This window comes from Cynoglossus semilaevis, chromosome 1 (assembly GCF_000523025.1).
Source record: "Cynoglossus semilaevis isolate Cse_v1.0 chromosome 1, Cse_v1.0, whole genome shotgun sequence".
Taxonomy (NCBI): domain Eukaryota; kingdom Metazoa; phylum Chordata; class Actinopteri; order Pleuronectiformes; family Cynoglossidae; genus Cynoglossus; species Cynoglossus semilaevis.
Genome location: NC_024307.1, coordinates 16480241 through 16495020, shown reverse-complemented (window position 1 = coordinate 16495020; position 14780 = coordinate 16480241). Strand labels below are relative to the sequence as shown.

At 41.0% G+C, this 14780-nt stretch overlaps 3 protein-coding genes across 3 annotated transcripts in view; 2 read left to right on the top strand and 1 right to left on the bottom strand.

Annotated features, from left to right (window-relative positions):
- Positions 1 to 346: 346 nt before the first annotated feature.
- LOC103381983 (release factor glutamine methyltransferase) lies at positions 347 to 4418 on the bottom strand. The gene is made up of 8 exons (XM_008314620.3): positions 4165 to 4418; positions 3523 to 3644; positions 3287 to 3425; positions 2684 to 2805; positions 2483 to 2593; positions 2286 to 2392; positions 1835 to 1925; positions 347 to 1760 (listed from the first exon to the last, which is right to left on the bottom strand). Exons 1-8 carry the CDS (start codon positions 4259 to 4261, stop codon positions 1647 to 1649), a joined length of 903 nt encoding a protein of 300 aa, XP_008312842.1. The 5' UTR covers positions 4262 to 4418; the 3' UTR covers positions 347 to 1646.
- A 1911-nt stretch (positions 4419 to 6329) lies between these two features.
- LOC103382212 (4F2 cell-surface antigen heavy chain-like) lies at positions 6330 to 10820 on the top strand. The gene is made up of 9 exons (XM_025060361.1): positions 6330 to 6514; positions 6659 to 6860; positions 7506 to 7696; positions 8037 to 8210; positions 8307 to 8404; positions 8883 to 9025; positions 9097 to 9406; positions 9903 to 9962; positions 10446 to 10820. The coding sequence occupies exons 1-9, from the start codon at positions 6361 to 6363 to the stop codon at positions 10818 to 10820; spliced, it is 1707 nt and encodes a 568-aa protein (XP_024916129.1). The 5' UTR covers positions 6330 to 6360.
- Positions 10821 to 11449: 629 nt separating this feature from the next.
- Positions 11450 to 14780, top strand: part of mdga2a (MAM domain containing glycosylphosphatidylinositol anchor 2a) — a 15409-nt gene continuing 12078 nt past the window's right edge. Inside the window, exon 1 of the mRNA XM_008314632.3 lies at positions 11450 to 12447. Coding sequence (XP_008312854.1) covers positions 12375 to 12447 — 73 coding nt within the window. The 5' untranslated portion in view covers positions 11450 to 12374. The remainder of the gene's footprint in view (positions 12448 to 14780) is intronic.

The window sequence follows — 14780 nt, the reverse complement described above, 5'->3', positions numbered from 1 at the left end:
AATTACGGAGGATGAGACCTCAGCCGGGGGAGTGGAGAATTAATAAAAACGTACAAACGTTGGGTTTTTAATTAGCATAATATAATTATTAGCATTATAAATTATAAGGCCGAGTTTTTAACAGTGAATAACGAAAAATTTAGAAGGCCGAGTTTTTAACAGTGAATAACGCATATTATACATGTTAATCATCTGTATTTTCTCTTTGGCCACAAACCAAAGATATTCATATTAATTTTCATGGAAATGAAAGCACATTGACCCCCTCAAAATCAACGAAGCCCCTTGTTATACAACGACATGAGATGACATTAATAGTACATTAATTTTGACAAAAGACGTTACCTTGGAAAGTGGGCGAAGAGTCGAGAAACGTCTTTTCCCGGTGTAAATATGAGAAAGTATTTCGAATGTAGGCGTTAACAACTGTTGCACAAATGTATTATTATTCTATAATTTACTTGACTTTAACCGCTGTAACTGTTCGAAACAGTATATTTACTGTTTCGAAATGCGATGCGTTACTCCGGTTGCTTTGAACAGTGATGTCATTAAAGTAAACATGCTGTTGCCATGGATTAAAGGCAGCCTTTTTTCCTCCTTTGATGTCTTTTAGTCCGTACTTTACGTGCCTGTCCTACTTCCCAAGCGCTTTTACAGTACTGTTTAATTTGAATTTATCCTACATTAAGTAAACTGCCATACCAGATATTATCTACGCTCAGTTAAAACAAAAAGTCAAGCTCTGGTTTACATAACCAGAGGTTAATGGTTTTTGTTTTTCAAAACAATTCAAATTTATATTATCATATAAAAATATACACAAAGTTTTTGTTTTTGTAACAAAACTCTGTTATACACACGTGTGACATACTGTTGTGAGTGCCTGAACACACCATGCCGGGCGAGTAAATAGGCGGAGCTTCTTTTCTACAAAGTCAGTTTTTCGCTGGATGTGTCGTCACTCTCGCCCCCTCTAACCATTGGCTAATCTGGATTACCTAACACACGTCCGCGCGCGCGCGCACACACACGCAACACTAATACAGAACCGCTAATTTGCGGTGGGTTAAGGTCAAAATAAAACAATAATTTCCTTAGATCGTCGTCGGTAATGACCGACCCAAATGTCAAGACAAAATGAATACAAATCTTGACCAAGATGTTTAGTATTAACCACGTTTTTTAGAGACCAATCATTAAAAAAAATGTGGTAGTAAACTGCCTAGTTACTTCACAAAACGAATGAATAATTTGTCAACTGTAAACTGTAGCTGTTTACCTTTTGATCATTAAAAATTGCAGACATCACTATCAAAACAAACATGCTGGTTTTCTTTCATTTGATTCTGAGCTGTTTATTCTTTCTGAGACCAAACTGATCTGTAAAAAATGTGCCCTCTGATCACTGTTCAATTTTCAACCATGGCAGCATGAGGCTATGATGGCCTTCAAATACCACAAAAATAATTCATCTGTGAAGTAAAACTGTCCGTCCAATGTCTCTGTGCAGGTGGACTTGTCCTTCAGGGAGCCTTGACCTGTTGGTCTCTCCAGTCACAATGTATGGTGAAATACCAGCTGCATTTTTGCTGCACTGTGACCTTCAACCTTCAGCCTCTTCTGCTGACATGTTATATAATATCTTATAAGACTCTATACAAGTGGATCAGTCTGAGGGCATCAGGGTCTGCATCTTTGTCCACATACACATCATAATCCACAGGCAGTTCCTCCACCCAGCCAGTGGGCAGTGCCTCCTGTTGAACACAGTTTGCTGACATTAGTACATGTTCATTTAAATAACAAAAATAAACAAAAAAAAGATACAGACCTGCAGTGCATCTAGGCTCTCTTGAAGACTGGGAACAGTCACTAACAGGGAACCAGACTTTCTGAAGTTCTGAATGATGAACTCCCACGCTCTGTTTCACAAAAATGTAAATGTAAAAAATTGATGAATGTATATTTCATACTTTCCTGTAGCTCACCATTAAACATGGCTTCCAAATATTGCAAATACAGCAAACATCTACACCAAAGTCCACAGAGAAAACGAGCAATTTAAAAACATAGAAGGAAACAAACAACCTGCTGTTCAAATGTTGTCTTGTGCAATGTGTTTATGTCAGTAGTTCTCAGCAAGGAGTCAGCAGACAGTGGAATGTCAAGGCCCATAGTCAGACATATGCTAAATATTTTCTTATATTAAATCACTGATGTTCTCTATGGGCCTGTTATTTGCAGCGTCAATCATCTCCACTACATCAATAATGGTAGGTTACCTGACTTGCTTAATGGGTTCCATGAAGAACTCAAAGACATTGTTCATAATTAGGATGTCGACACTCTGCAGCAGAACATCCTGAGTGCAGATGTCAGCCTGGAGAACCTGAAAAATGTACAGAACAAAATGGACTTGTGAGAATAATTCACCACTGTGACTGCTGTGTGTCAACACCATCATTAACCCACCGGTTACCTGGACTCTGTCGTTAAGTCTGTATTTTTCCACTATTTTTTTCTGGAGTCTGACAAAGTCTTCACTCAGCTCGACACCGAGCAGCTGGGACGCTGAGCTGTACACGTAACCCTGAACACCACACAGTCATGAGTATCAGCTACAAAACTATAAAGTTAACAATGTACAGGATTTAAATGTGTTTGCGTGACAACGTCTGACCCCGTAAAGTACAGCCCCCAGCCTAGAGCCAACATCCAGCAATGTGCGTCCACTCAGGTCTGGTAAAACATTCTGGAACAGGAACTGAAGCTCCGGTATAGAAAATGAGTGAGAGATGAAATCTGCAGACAAGAAGGACATGGACTTGATTGTAGATTGTAACCACGATGTTGAAGCATAACCCAACACAGCCAGTAGTGGAAGTAATGCAACAAAAGATAAGGTAAGATGGCGTTTAAATAACCGCATCTGCCGTGATTTCTGTTTTTTGTGATGGTTGCAGGATATGGATTCAACTTAGGAAACCAGCATCTTCCTGAAGTGAAATTTACATTTAAACCTATCATGGCTGCCTCCAACAGAGGCCGCTCTCATAGGATTGTGCAGTCGCCTCTCAAACTTTTAGTACTGCTAAATCTACGGCTAATGAAGGTGGATGTCAGGTGTTAGTGGAACAGTTTCTGTCATGGTCAACTTTGTAGATGACAGTCGATGAATTTGCTGGAGTGCTGGGTCACAGGGTCATTTATTTTTGTTGAAAGAAAGGATCCTGATTACAAGGAGGAAGGTCTATAAGCAGCATAGATGAATTCATGACCTCACCCAGGGGGGTGGTCTTGTGAGAACCACAGTTAAGGCAATAGTTGCGACTCATGGCTCCCTCTTCGCACAGAGCGTCCACATGTTGGTCATCGTACAGAAAAGCATCCACATGAACCGTTGGTTGAGCACACATCTGCATCTGGATCAAATAGAAAAACAAAGGTACTTTTTATAAAACAACCAAGTTTGTTTTTGTTTTTACAAGAAATGCTAACGTCGCAGTGTTAGTGTGACACCTTTTGGTGAGCTGCAACTTCTGTAGGAAAAATAGCATCCAGAGGAAGACATGTCCTCAGGTCCTCTGCGATACTGCGCAGCATCACCTTCCTGTTGTCAAGCAGCAACTCGTCCAGTTCATCTACAGGACAAAACACATACACACATTTGATTTTTTCATTCTTCTGAGTGCCCTGTACCTCTTTCTGAAAGTGAATATTTCTCTGTAAAGTTTCAAATTTGCTATCTGTCAAATTTTGTCTCTTTCTCGGGTTCATAATTGGCTGAGACAAATTCTCAGTATAAACTCTCTAGAAATACTCAGCCCGTGATACATTTTATATTACGTTGACGTACAGTTTATATTTCTAAAAAGATGATAAACGCAAAATAAAATTAAATACAACAAAACAAAATCTTTTAATTTATTAGATAATAATAAGTATCGTATTAATGTGAACTATTTTTAATCCTTTACTTTGCTGCATCTAATTTTAAAAAATCTAGCACGTGACATATTATGGATTTTACAATTGTAAAATATTAAATAAATCATGTGACACCGTACAGTCGCAACAATGGGAGGAGTTTTCGTTTTGGTCTGTGACGTCATTGAGATGACGGCGCGGGCTGCTACATGTTGTTTCCAGACTCGTGCTTACCCGAGTTTCTGATCCAGTCCAATAGCTTCGGCAGCTCAGCTGGGTTCACTTTGTTCAGTAGCTGCCTCACTTCTGTGGAAGCCTCCTGGAAGTTCATTGTGGGACTTTGGAGGTTTTCTATGCCTCCTTCTGCGCTATTTTGTGACCGTAGCTAAGGCTACAACGCTTCAGACTCCTGGTTCAGTCTCTGGTGCTAGTAAGAAGAAGGGACCTGAATTTTAAGGTGGAGCTTAAAACTCGATGTTGGTTCAAATTGCCGTCAGATAACTTTTAATAACTATTAAAATAATATCTTTACACAAATCCTGCTTTGGAATTACATGAATACTTTGAAAGTTAACTCGTCAATGAGTGACAAAACGTGCCAAACTCAGAATCACGTACTTGTACGATAACTCCAAGACGACCTTAAGATCGTTTTTGTCAGGAAACTTTTTAACGACAGTTTTATATACAATTGAAAATATTAGGCCCTGGTTCAGAAAAAACTCCCTTGTTTTATTTATTGGATGTATCTTACTTTATAGAGCTTTCTTCTTGAGTTCATTTCAGACCAAAGCGAACGATATCTGGTGCTACTGTCAGCGCTGATAAATTTGGCCAGACCTTTAACGAATAAAATAAAATCCTTTTTTTATCTATAGTTTTACGGTCGTTGCGTACAATTTATATTAAATGCATTCATAACAATAGCATTAAGCTCACAACGTCATAATGAACAACTTTATTTTAGTTCTTCAGTGAAGGATTGGGTGGGATCTGTTCAAAAAAGGTGTATGTGACCTTCCTGACCGCCAGGCGGCAGCAATGGAATGCGTTACAAGCAACACAATTCTGCAGTTAAATTAAAATATTAACAATAACGACGAATAACAATGAGTGCAACCATATTATTATTACACAACTATCATTATTACCTGTTCAATTATAAAACTAGGTTTAAAAAACTTCGAACGTTTATATTCATCTGAAACTAGAGTTCTTTAGATGAGAATAGATTGATTATTATTGGGGAAATTGTTGTGTAGCAGCAACAAAAGGACAGGGGTGAAAATACTACAATAAAAACAAGCTCTTATAAGTAAAAGAAATAATACAGTAATAGTGCAAAATATCATAGAAATATTTAAGTATAAAAATGCTAAATTACTAGACATTCTAAGAGACAATTGCACAGCAGAAGAAAAAGCAATATATCCTAGCCTTTGTAATAATATATTTTAAAAGTTGAATTAACATTAAACAGAAAATTAAGATCAAGGAAACAACAGTGAAAACAACTAAATTAAGGGGGACAAAAAAGATACAAGGGGATAAAAGGACAGTACATTAAAGGCAATGGTCATGGCATCTTAAGAATTCAACCTTAGTAATGAGTATTTGTTATGTAAGTTTACACCTCCTTCTTAGAGACAATTTTGCCCTGATATCATTTTTTTTTTCTTTGCATGAGATGGTGAAATATGTGGATTTTCTTTTATTTTATACAGGCCACAATATCAAGATTTTACAGAGGTGTATCAACTTTTTCATAAATGTTTAGAGGTAGAGTATATACAACAATTTGGTGTTTGTAAAGACAGCATGTAGATTACCTTTCTTCGTCTATCAGTTGGACACTGTCCTGCTCTGGGTACTATAGTACTGTAGTACTACAGCCGTGTATGTGTAGCAATGTGACACTACAAAAACAACACTGCAACTACCCTCAAATCCTGCACATAAACCACATGTTTAAAATATATATTCCCACCTTACACAACCTTGCACCTTGCATCACATTGTGGTCGTTTGCCTACAGCGATTAGGGGATGCCTTCTCCAAAGAGGCCGTGTATTGCCTGTCATTGTGACCTGTTAGGTTTTTGGAGAAGAAAAGTAAAAAACAAATAAATACAATACAATAATACCAAGAATAAATTCACAAGAAAATAATATGATATATTTGATATAACTTACATAACAGCAAAGATTGTTTTTGAGAGAAAACACTAGAGATGGTGATATTTCCGACATTCGTGAACGCAGCGCATCTGCATCGCTGCAGTGACCACCGCCTCATTTCAGCAGCGCTGCAGAAATCCACCTTCACTCTGACTGAGATTTAGAACAGTCGCGGATCATCTCACAGCAGGTCATTCTACTCCAGGTTGCTTTACTAAAGATAATTCTCCTGGGAATAAAATCACCCGTGGACATGAGCACGGAGGAGACCAACGTGGACGCGCTCAGCAGCGGGGATTCGGCACTGAAGGAGCCTGCTCCTCCACAGGATGCGGCTGATACCACAGAGGAGAACCTGAATCTTGAGGAGGAGGAAAAGATACCTATGACCGGAGCAGGAGGAGCAGGGGATGGAGCAGGGGATGGAGCAGGGGATGGAGCAGGGGATGGAGCAGGGGATGGAGCAGGGGATGGAGCAGGGGATGGAGCAGGGGATGGAGCAGGGGATGGAGCAGGGGATGGAGCAGGGGATGGAGCAGGGGATGGAGCAGGGGATGGAGCAGGGGATGGAACAGGGGATGGAACAGGGGGTCCTGAGGAAGAACGTCCCTTGGACAATGGAGACACGTCGGGGGAGAAGAACGGCGCCGTAAAGCTGAAGATGCCCGAGGATGAGGAGGAAGAGGAGGAAAGGGAGGCCGCATTCACTGGATTGAACAAAGATGAGCTACTGAGGGTGGCTGGGACACCACGGTGAGGAGACTGGACACTAGACGTTAGGACACTAGTGCATAGACATGTAAGGATGTGAGGGCACGAGCGTTGATCTCAGTAGATGAAGCCAGGCACTACCTAAAAGACAACAAAATGTCATAGATCAGGGATGTCAAACTGGTTATCACTGGGGGCCACATCATTGTTGTTGTTGTTATTTTAATAATAATAACAATTATTATTATTATTAGGCAATATTGTTTATTGTGTGTGATAAAAAACTTAATTTATGAAGTTAGGAAACTCATCGGCCTTATTAAATGTGGGCCATACAAAATCACTTGACAGGCCACATTTGGGCTCCGGGCCTTGAGTTTGACACATGTGATATAGATAATGGGACACAGGGACATATAAGAGAATTATAAAAATGACTTAGTATTTTGAGGTAGTTGCCAAAATATAGTCTATAGTCTATAGCAAAAGCTATCAGTTTTGTTGTCTACCCAACATTTATTGGACACTTGGCAAAACTATTATACTACAGATATTCAAAAGTATTGTGAACACAATGGCCACTTCAGTCGCTGCCACTAGCAGCTGAAGAGAGTGTGTAATATAACTAACAGTAGTAACGGTGAAAACTTGTGACGGCGTTGTTGTTTTTTTCCTCCCACTCTTCAGCTGGGTGAGGATCCGTTGGACGCTGCTCATCCTCTTCTGGCTCGGCTGGTTTGGGATGCTGGCAGGGTCCGTTCTCATCATCCTGCAGGCACCACGCTGTCGGGAACTGCCCGCCACCAACTGGTGGAATGACGGTCCGCTCTACCAGATAGGAAACATTCAGGCCTTTTCCAATGAGCAGAACCTAAAGGGTGAGAAATGTGATGCCCACATAGTGTGATGACAACACACAACATATGACTAATGTAGTGTGTGGGTCACAGTGCTTATCATAGGTCTGCTAACATTTGGCAGAAGTGAAAGTGTGAAGCCAAGCAGGTTTTCTCCTGAGTCAGAAAAGTTTGGGTTGTTTATAACAACTGGCACTGGACCATAAGAAACTGAAGAATTTCTCTGGATATCTATTGGACTTTACATGTATCACTAGGTGATTAGCAAATACAGAAAGAAAAATGTAACAACCATATAGGTTCTGTAGGTTTTCAGAGACCAATCCAGTTCACTCATGTCTGGTCTGTGTTTGATTCTTAGGTGTGGAGCAGAAGTTGGACTACCTCTCCCAACTGAAGGTCCGAGGCCTGGTGATTGGCCCACTCCACGTGGCTCTGCCCAACGATCCAACGAGCCTGATCTTTGAGGAAGTGTCTCCGGATGTGGGAACCCTGCAGCAATTCAGGAGTTTCCTGCAGGCTGCGCACAAATTAGGTGAGGGGTTCGTCCTGACGTCAAGTTGATTGAAACATCAAAATATAAAAATGTGAAGTCATAGCAAGTTAAACGTGGATAACATGTTCCTGACAGGTATTTCAGTGGTTCTGGACTTGACTCCCAACTATCTGGGATCAACTGGACCTTGGTTCTCCAACATCAGTGTGACCAGTGTGGCTGAGAGACTGAAGGTGGGAGTCGACATACAATCTACACATACTGGTATCACAGACTGATGTAGACGCTCTACAACACACTGGGACAGTCAACTGGCGAGACAAAGAAAGCAGCTATAAATTAAGTCTACAAGTGTGTCTGCAGATAGAGGTTTAAAAAAAAACAAGATTAATAGAAGGAGCATTTATAGAAATAGAACACACAACAACAACAGGGACAACAGCTGAACACAGAACCTGTAACTATTCCGGGTCTGTTCCACCTTGGAGTTGCCAAAAATAAGCAACAAAGAAACCAGAAACAAAGTAGATTTCTGTTAATAATATATGATTAGATGCATGTAAAATGGAAAAGTGGAAAAACTCGGTAGGGAAAACAGCTTTAGTTTGAGAACCAATTTTAATCTGGATCCGTTTGTTGTCATTTTTACAGCCCTGTTTTAAAACCAGTGTAAAAATATTGTTGTTGGTCTTACTGCTCTGTCTGCACCAGCCAGCTCTGGTGTTCTGGCTGAATGAAGGCGTGGATGGTGTCCAGCTGGATGGGGTGGAGCGCGTGTCCACTGTGGTTCCATCTCTGTGGAGTGACATCCGTGCCATCGTCCAGAACGAGACACAGGAGCATCCCAATAAAAGGTTTGGAACTGTGTCCTACTGACAAAACAACGTCTCCTAAACAAAAAATGAATGGATGTTTGTGTCTCCAGAGTCCTGATCGGCGTCAGTGAACGCTCCTCACCTGAGGATGTGACCTCACTCCTCTCCTCCACTGGTGTTGACCTTCTGATCTCCAAGGTCCTCCTTTCCCCAGACGCCACGGCACGCGCTCAGTCCATCCAGCAATTGTATTCTGACCACAATCAGAGCAGGCTGTGCTGGAGCTTGAGTGGGCGAAGTCAGGGTCACCTGGCATCCCTGGTGGGGCCGGCTCTGGTGAAACTGCACCATCTACTGCTGCTAACGCTGCCAGGGACGCCTTTCTTTAACTATGGAGACGAAATCGGCCTGATGGACACGGTAAGGTGGAGTCTGGTGTAATGAGTCTTAGCTGAGAGTAGTTGAAGTCACTAAAAATTAGTGATTGTTTTTCAAATGTTTTTTTTAATTTTACCTAATTTGCCCATTGTTTGGCAATTAAGGCTTTGGGTAGCCAAACGCTGAGCTTATGCTAGCTAAAATATACTTAAAACAACAGCTAATCTATTAACTACCTGAACACAAACACCAAACATTAGCTTAAATGAGCTTTCAGACATTTACTTGAACAGCTAATCATAGCTAAAATTAGTTTAATTTACCAAATGTTGGCTAGTTACTTACCTTGGGTTATAATGACAACGTGTTAGCTAATGTAGCAGCCAAGAACAAATGAATAGCTCGTACTACCAGAAGAATGAGCTCATGTTACTGAACATGAGCTAAAATGACCTTATTACCAAAGGCTAGCTAGCAACATCATACCCACTATCATAATATCTTCCTAATACTTAACTTTTTAATGCCTTTACTGAAGGATACCAACTTTCCCAGTATGCTGTGGGACTCGGACAAAGATCAAAATCAAACTCTGCAGGTAAATTACAACATTTATTAGTATTTGTGTTGATATAAGTTTTTTGATTAAATTTATCCCAGTGATGTTTAACAATGCTGACTGAAAACATGGTTGTCTTTAGAAACAAAATAAATTCTCTCTAACATGGTGACAGTTGATAACATCTGCATTATGTTACTGGTTTCTGTTTCTCATTTGTGAGGTTTTTTTTTTTTTTACCAATTTTGACCATTTTCTTGTCTTGTTTAACTTTCTACTTTCAACCTACATTCTGAATAAACCTCCAATCACCTTTCAGGAAACATACAATCAAATGACCTGGTTTTTCTTGTCACTGTAAAGTGACAGGACATTTTTTCTGCTAACAACAACTTACTTTAAAACCTAGTATCAATTATCTTTTCCTAGTTTTTTTTTTCAGCAACACATCACACAAACACACATCATAAAGATATGACAGTACAGCTGATGAATGTTAATTGATGCTTTGACTCTGTTCAGGAGGAGAAGGCGGAGCTTTCCACTCGCAGTTTCTTCCGCAGCCTGAGTGATTTGCGGGGTAAACAGCGCTCTCTGTTGATTGGAGACTTTGTCCTCCTTTTCAACTCCAGCTCCTCCCTTGCATACATGCGTGTCTGGGACCAGAACACCCGTTTTGTGGCAGCCTTAAACTGGGCGGATGAAGATGTAGTGTTGCAGCTGCGTGACACAATGCTGCCCCCACAGGCTGCAGTTGTGATGAGCACCAACAGCAGCTTTCTTCCTGCAGAAAGCACTGTGGATCTCAACCAGCTGCAACTGGGCCCTGGTCAGGCCGCACTCCTTGCCCGACACGGGATAAAAATGTTTTGTGCCGCACTTCAGTGTCATGATTAGGTACCGTGTCCGTTTTCTGGTGATGTCATTATCATGTTTGTGCTTTCAAACCAAAACTTCAGTATTTCACTCAGAATTCAGTTCTGCTGTTGTTCAAATGTTGGTGTTCAATGTTGTGTTTCTGAAAAAAGTGAATAAAAAAGTTGAGCAATATTGAAAAGGATGTCTCGTGAGTCACGTTAACCCTTGTTATTCCATATTGTATGGTTACATATCACTATTAAACAATGAAGCACAAATTATGTTGGTTTATCCAGTTTGGGCTTTTGTGAAAAATGGCAATCCAACATGGCGGCCTTCGTAGAGAAAACCTACCACTGATGGTCATTTAAAATCCTCAAGTATCACCCTTGGGTTCCTTGTGTGAGTGTTAACACATATTAATCCAATTATTTTGGTTCTTTTATTCAAAATAAATAAAACCCAACCATTTTACCTTACGCTGTGGGCCTTGAAAGACTCACACTGATTAATCATCAACAGATGGTGAACGTGGAGCAGCTTTTTCACCACCTTTTGTTTCTTCTACTTCAACAACTACTCCTTCAACTCCTGCACTATTAATTCGACGTAAAGAAAAATAAAAAAATAAAAAAATAAAAAACAAGAAAAACATAAACACCTTTTTGCCGACCATCAAATGTATTTATTTGTGTTCGTGATGTTTTAACAGCCGATTCCTCTTCAAACCACATCAGCTGCGGTGAGTCACACTGCCGGAAGTACAACGGGACACCCGCTAGACTAAAAGCCTAGAAACGAAGGTGACGGTAGGACGTTTTAATATTTTTGCCTTTTTTATCAGTTGTTAACATGTCTATTGTGTGTACAAACGTCAATGTCAGTAGCTAATTGGACGAGGACTAAACGCGAGACAATACAGGGTTTGTTATGTATTTTATATATATATTTAAAACCTTAAGTGTGGTTACTTTTTCTATGGTGGGTTTTATTTTGAAATTCTCAAAGCGGATGTCTGAACGTCCTCCGCGCTGTGGTTTGCAGTTGAATTGGATCGGTCCGGTCTTTTTCTCGGTCTTGGCCGGAGCTCAGAGCGGTGCTTTGCCGCCTCCCTTTTCTCCTCCCCCGGACTGATGGGCCGCGAAGAGCCGCTGATGCTCAGCAGAGACGCGGAGGAGGTGTCGTTTACCCCCGGGTGGACGAATGTGACTGCGGTACCAAACAGTTGAACTGGATCTCGGTGGAGGGCGGATGGAACTCGTGAGCGTACTCCCAGTGGAGGAAGGAAAGTGACGCACCGGCGTTTTTTTTCTTTTTATCTGTTTTTTTTACAATGTCATCATCAAGGAGACGAAGCTGAGGCGGTGGATCCTGTGCTGCTCCCGCCGCTCTCAGATGACGAAGGACCGAACCGGACCTTCTCGTTAGTTCTGAGCAGGGTTTGCGGGGGCTGGGGGCGGCGCAGGGCTGCGTGTCAGGACTGTCAGTGGGTGAGAAGCGGTCATAGGTGGAGGGGCATCATCAGCATCATCATCAGCAGCAGCAGCAGCAGCGGTAGAGGCGGTTAAGCTTCGGCCTTAGGAGGATGTGAAGATGGGCTCAGTGTTAGGTTTCCTGTGCCTCCTCATCGGCTTCCTGCGGGGCATGCACGGGCAGGGCGTGTATGGTAAGGACATTTATTTATTTATTAATAAATGTATTATTTTTTACAAAGGGTCAACAAACCGTGGACGTTTCACTTTATTTACGGATGTAAACAAGAAAAGTGCTCGAAAGTCAGCACTTGACCTTGTGAGGGATTCACAGATTCAGACTCATGCATGCACTTTTCAAAACACATTTGATGCAGTCCAGTACATGTTGCCGTGATGGGCCATGGACGGTTCTACACCACAGTCCACTTATCTGTAGAACCATTATAGTCCACAGCAGCCAACACAGTTCCAGTGATCCATTTTCACTCATAATTTGTCAGCTCGTCACAGAAAATGATTTACAAAAAGCTGAGTTTGATACGATTGAGTTGTCCACTCAAAGACAGCATGGACACGGACATGAAAGAGGTCTTTCATGCTATTTTAGAGTTCAGTTGCTTACAATCGTGTTATGATCTGATGTCCCAAACACAGGTTCACTTCCATCTTCCAAAACTTAGTAGGAAACAATGTTTTTGTTCTACTGTATATCACAGCTCATATTTTCCTAAGATTTTTACACTATATCTTCTAAAATGTCCCCAACCACTCAACACCACTTTTCCAGGTTACACTATTAAAAAAAACACAAACTGATGTGCCAGGGTTTGGACTCCAGATGAATGAGTAGGGGTCACATGTACTGAACTTAAAAACATTCAAAGCCTGGAGTAGTTGGTCGACACTGTTTTCTGAAACATGAAGCCACCACCGGCTGCTGTGGTGACAAATGTGTTGTTACTGTCATGTTTACAGCTCTGTTGTCTGTCTGTAACACTGATTATCACTTACACAAATGGATGATGATTTAGGAGTGATGAGGGTCAGGGTTAGGGTCTCTCTACAATTGTACAGCTCTCGACGACTATCTTCAGGCTCTGACGTATGCGATGTCCAAAACTGCAATGTTTCTGCTTCCTGTCTGCCTGGATATGGCGTTTCCTGTAGCCCATCATTCTGATGTCACACTCAGATTATCTGTAATCTTGCAGATTACAGATTACATCAGAGTGTCTCTGTGTGTCACACAGGAAACAGTAGAACACAATACAGGAAGGGGGTGGATTCAACATCTGCGCATTTGTTTTACATTACAAAAATTTTTTTTACATTTACAAAAAAATGGGAACTGATTTTGGTGGAGATGATGATGATGATTAGGGATGTCCAATATCAACTTTTTGCCGATATTGGCCAAACCCTTAATTTCCGATTCCGATATCAACCAATATAGGCCTGGTAATATTTATATATTATCTGTACAAACCACTGTATGAGTATGAGATTAATTAAATGAGCTGCAATCCTGCCATCTAGTGACTTTCACTGTAATGTACAGCCGTTTATCCCCAAAGCTATTTTTAGAGCGCGGCGCAACATTTGGATAAACCCAGGCATTGCGTTATCGGGTTTTCATTATTGGAGAAAAAACCAATAACGATTCTTACAGATATTACATAATATGCTAATATTGGGCCGATAACATCGGACGGCTGATATTATATCAATGGGAATAATCTTCAGTTATAGACTTATATGGTGATAATATTCATAAGAGGAGCAGTCATAGTAATGGTGTTTGTTATGAAGATGATGATGCTAACTGTGATGATGAAGAAAGTGATGATAAGGACAACAGGCATGTGAGAAGGTGGTGACGATGGTGATGAAGATGGTGTTGTTGTGTTTAACCTACGTTTTTTCACAACTAATTAAAAGGTGTATTTTCTGGGCTGATACACATTAAAATACAAAAACGCACACACACACATACACACATACCGTCATTAGTGTACAGTGTGAATGAGTGTTAATGGGCTGTAATGGCAGGGAGGAGGAGACTGGAAAAGCAGGAGCAACAAAGGGAGAAGTCAGCAGAGACACTCAGACGGAGCAGGTGTTGAGACTCCTCTGGCTGCAGGTGTTGAAACAGGTCTGCGCTCAGTCTCATCTGCTGCGTCTGACTTCAGCCTGTGGAGGATAAAACGGTGAAAAAGTGCGTCAGAGCGCAGCCACCAGGTCTGTCCTGATTCAACGCCTCTGACTAATGTGACCTACTTTACTCTGCTACAAAATATCAATCAGCTGAAACCACCACAACTCTGTCCCATCATGCACCTGTAGAGGATAGGGCTTTGTGATGACATCAGCAGTGTTATCTAAGAATGGTAATGTAAAAAAAAGAGAGAAGCTAAAAATAGAATCTAAAAATAGACCGAGGAGGAAAAATGAGGACAACCAGATCAATTACTCCTCCTCCTTCCCTCTCTTGTCTCCTTCCCTTGTTTCCTCTTCTTTTAATTTC

Excerpts from the sequence above, each read along its gene's own strand:
- LOC103381983 (XM_008314620.3), bottom strand. The coding sequence starts at position 4,261 with ATGAACTTCCAGGAGGCTTCCACAGAAGTGAGGCAGCTACTGAACAAA. Across the intron at positions 3,645-4,164 it reads GGACTGGATCAGAAACTCGG|ATGAACTGGACGAGTTGCTG; the intron begins GTAAGCACGAGT and ends TTTGTCCTGTAG. Across the intron at positions 1,926-2,285 it reads GAACCCATTAAGCAAGTCAG|AGCGTGGGAGTTCATCATTC; the intron begins GTAACCTACCAT and ends TTTGTGAAACAG.
- LOC103382212 (XM_025060361.1), top strand. The coding sequence starts at position 6,361 with ATGAGCACGGAGGAGACCAACGTGGACGCGCTCAGCAGCGGGGATTCG. Across the intron at positions 6,861-7,505 it reads AGGGTGGCTGGGACACCACG|CTGGGTGAGGATCCGTTGGA; the intron begins GTGAGGAGACTG and ends CCCACTCTTCAG. Across the intron at positions 9,963-10,445 it reads ATCAAAATCAAACTCTGCAG|GAGGAGAAGGCGGAGCTTTC; the intron begins GTAAATTACAAC and ends GACTCTGTTCAG.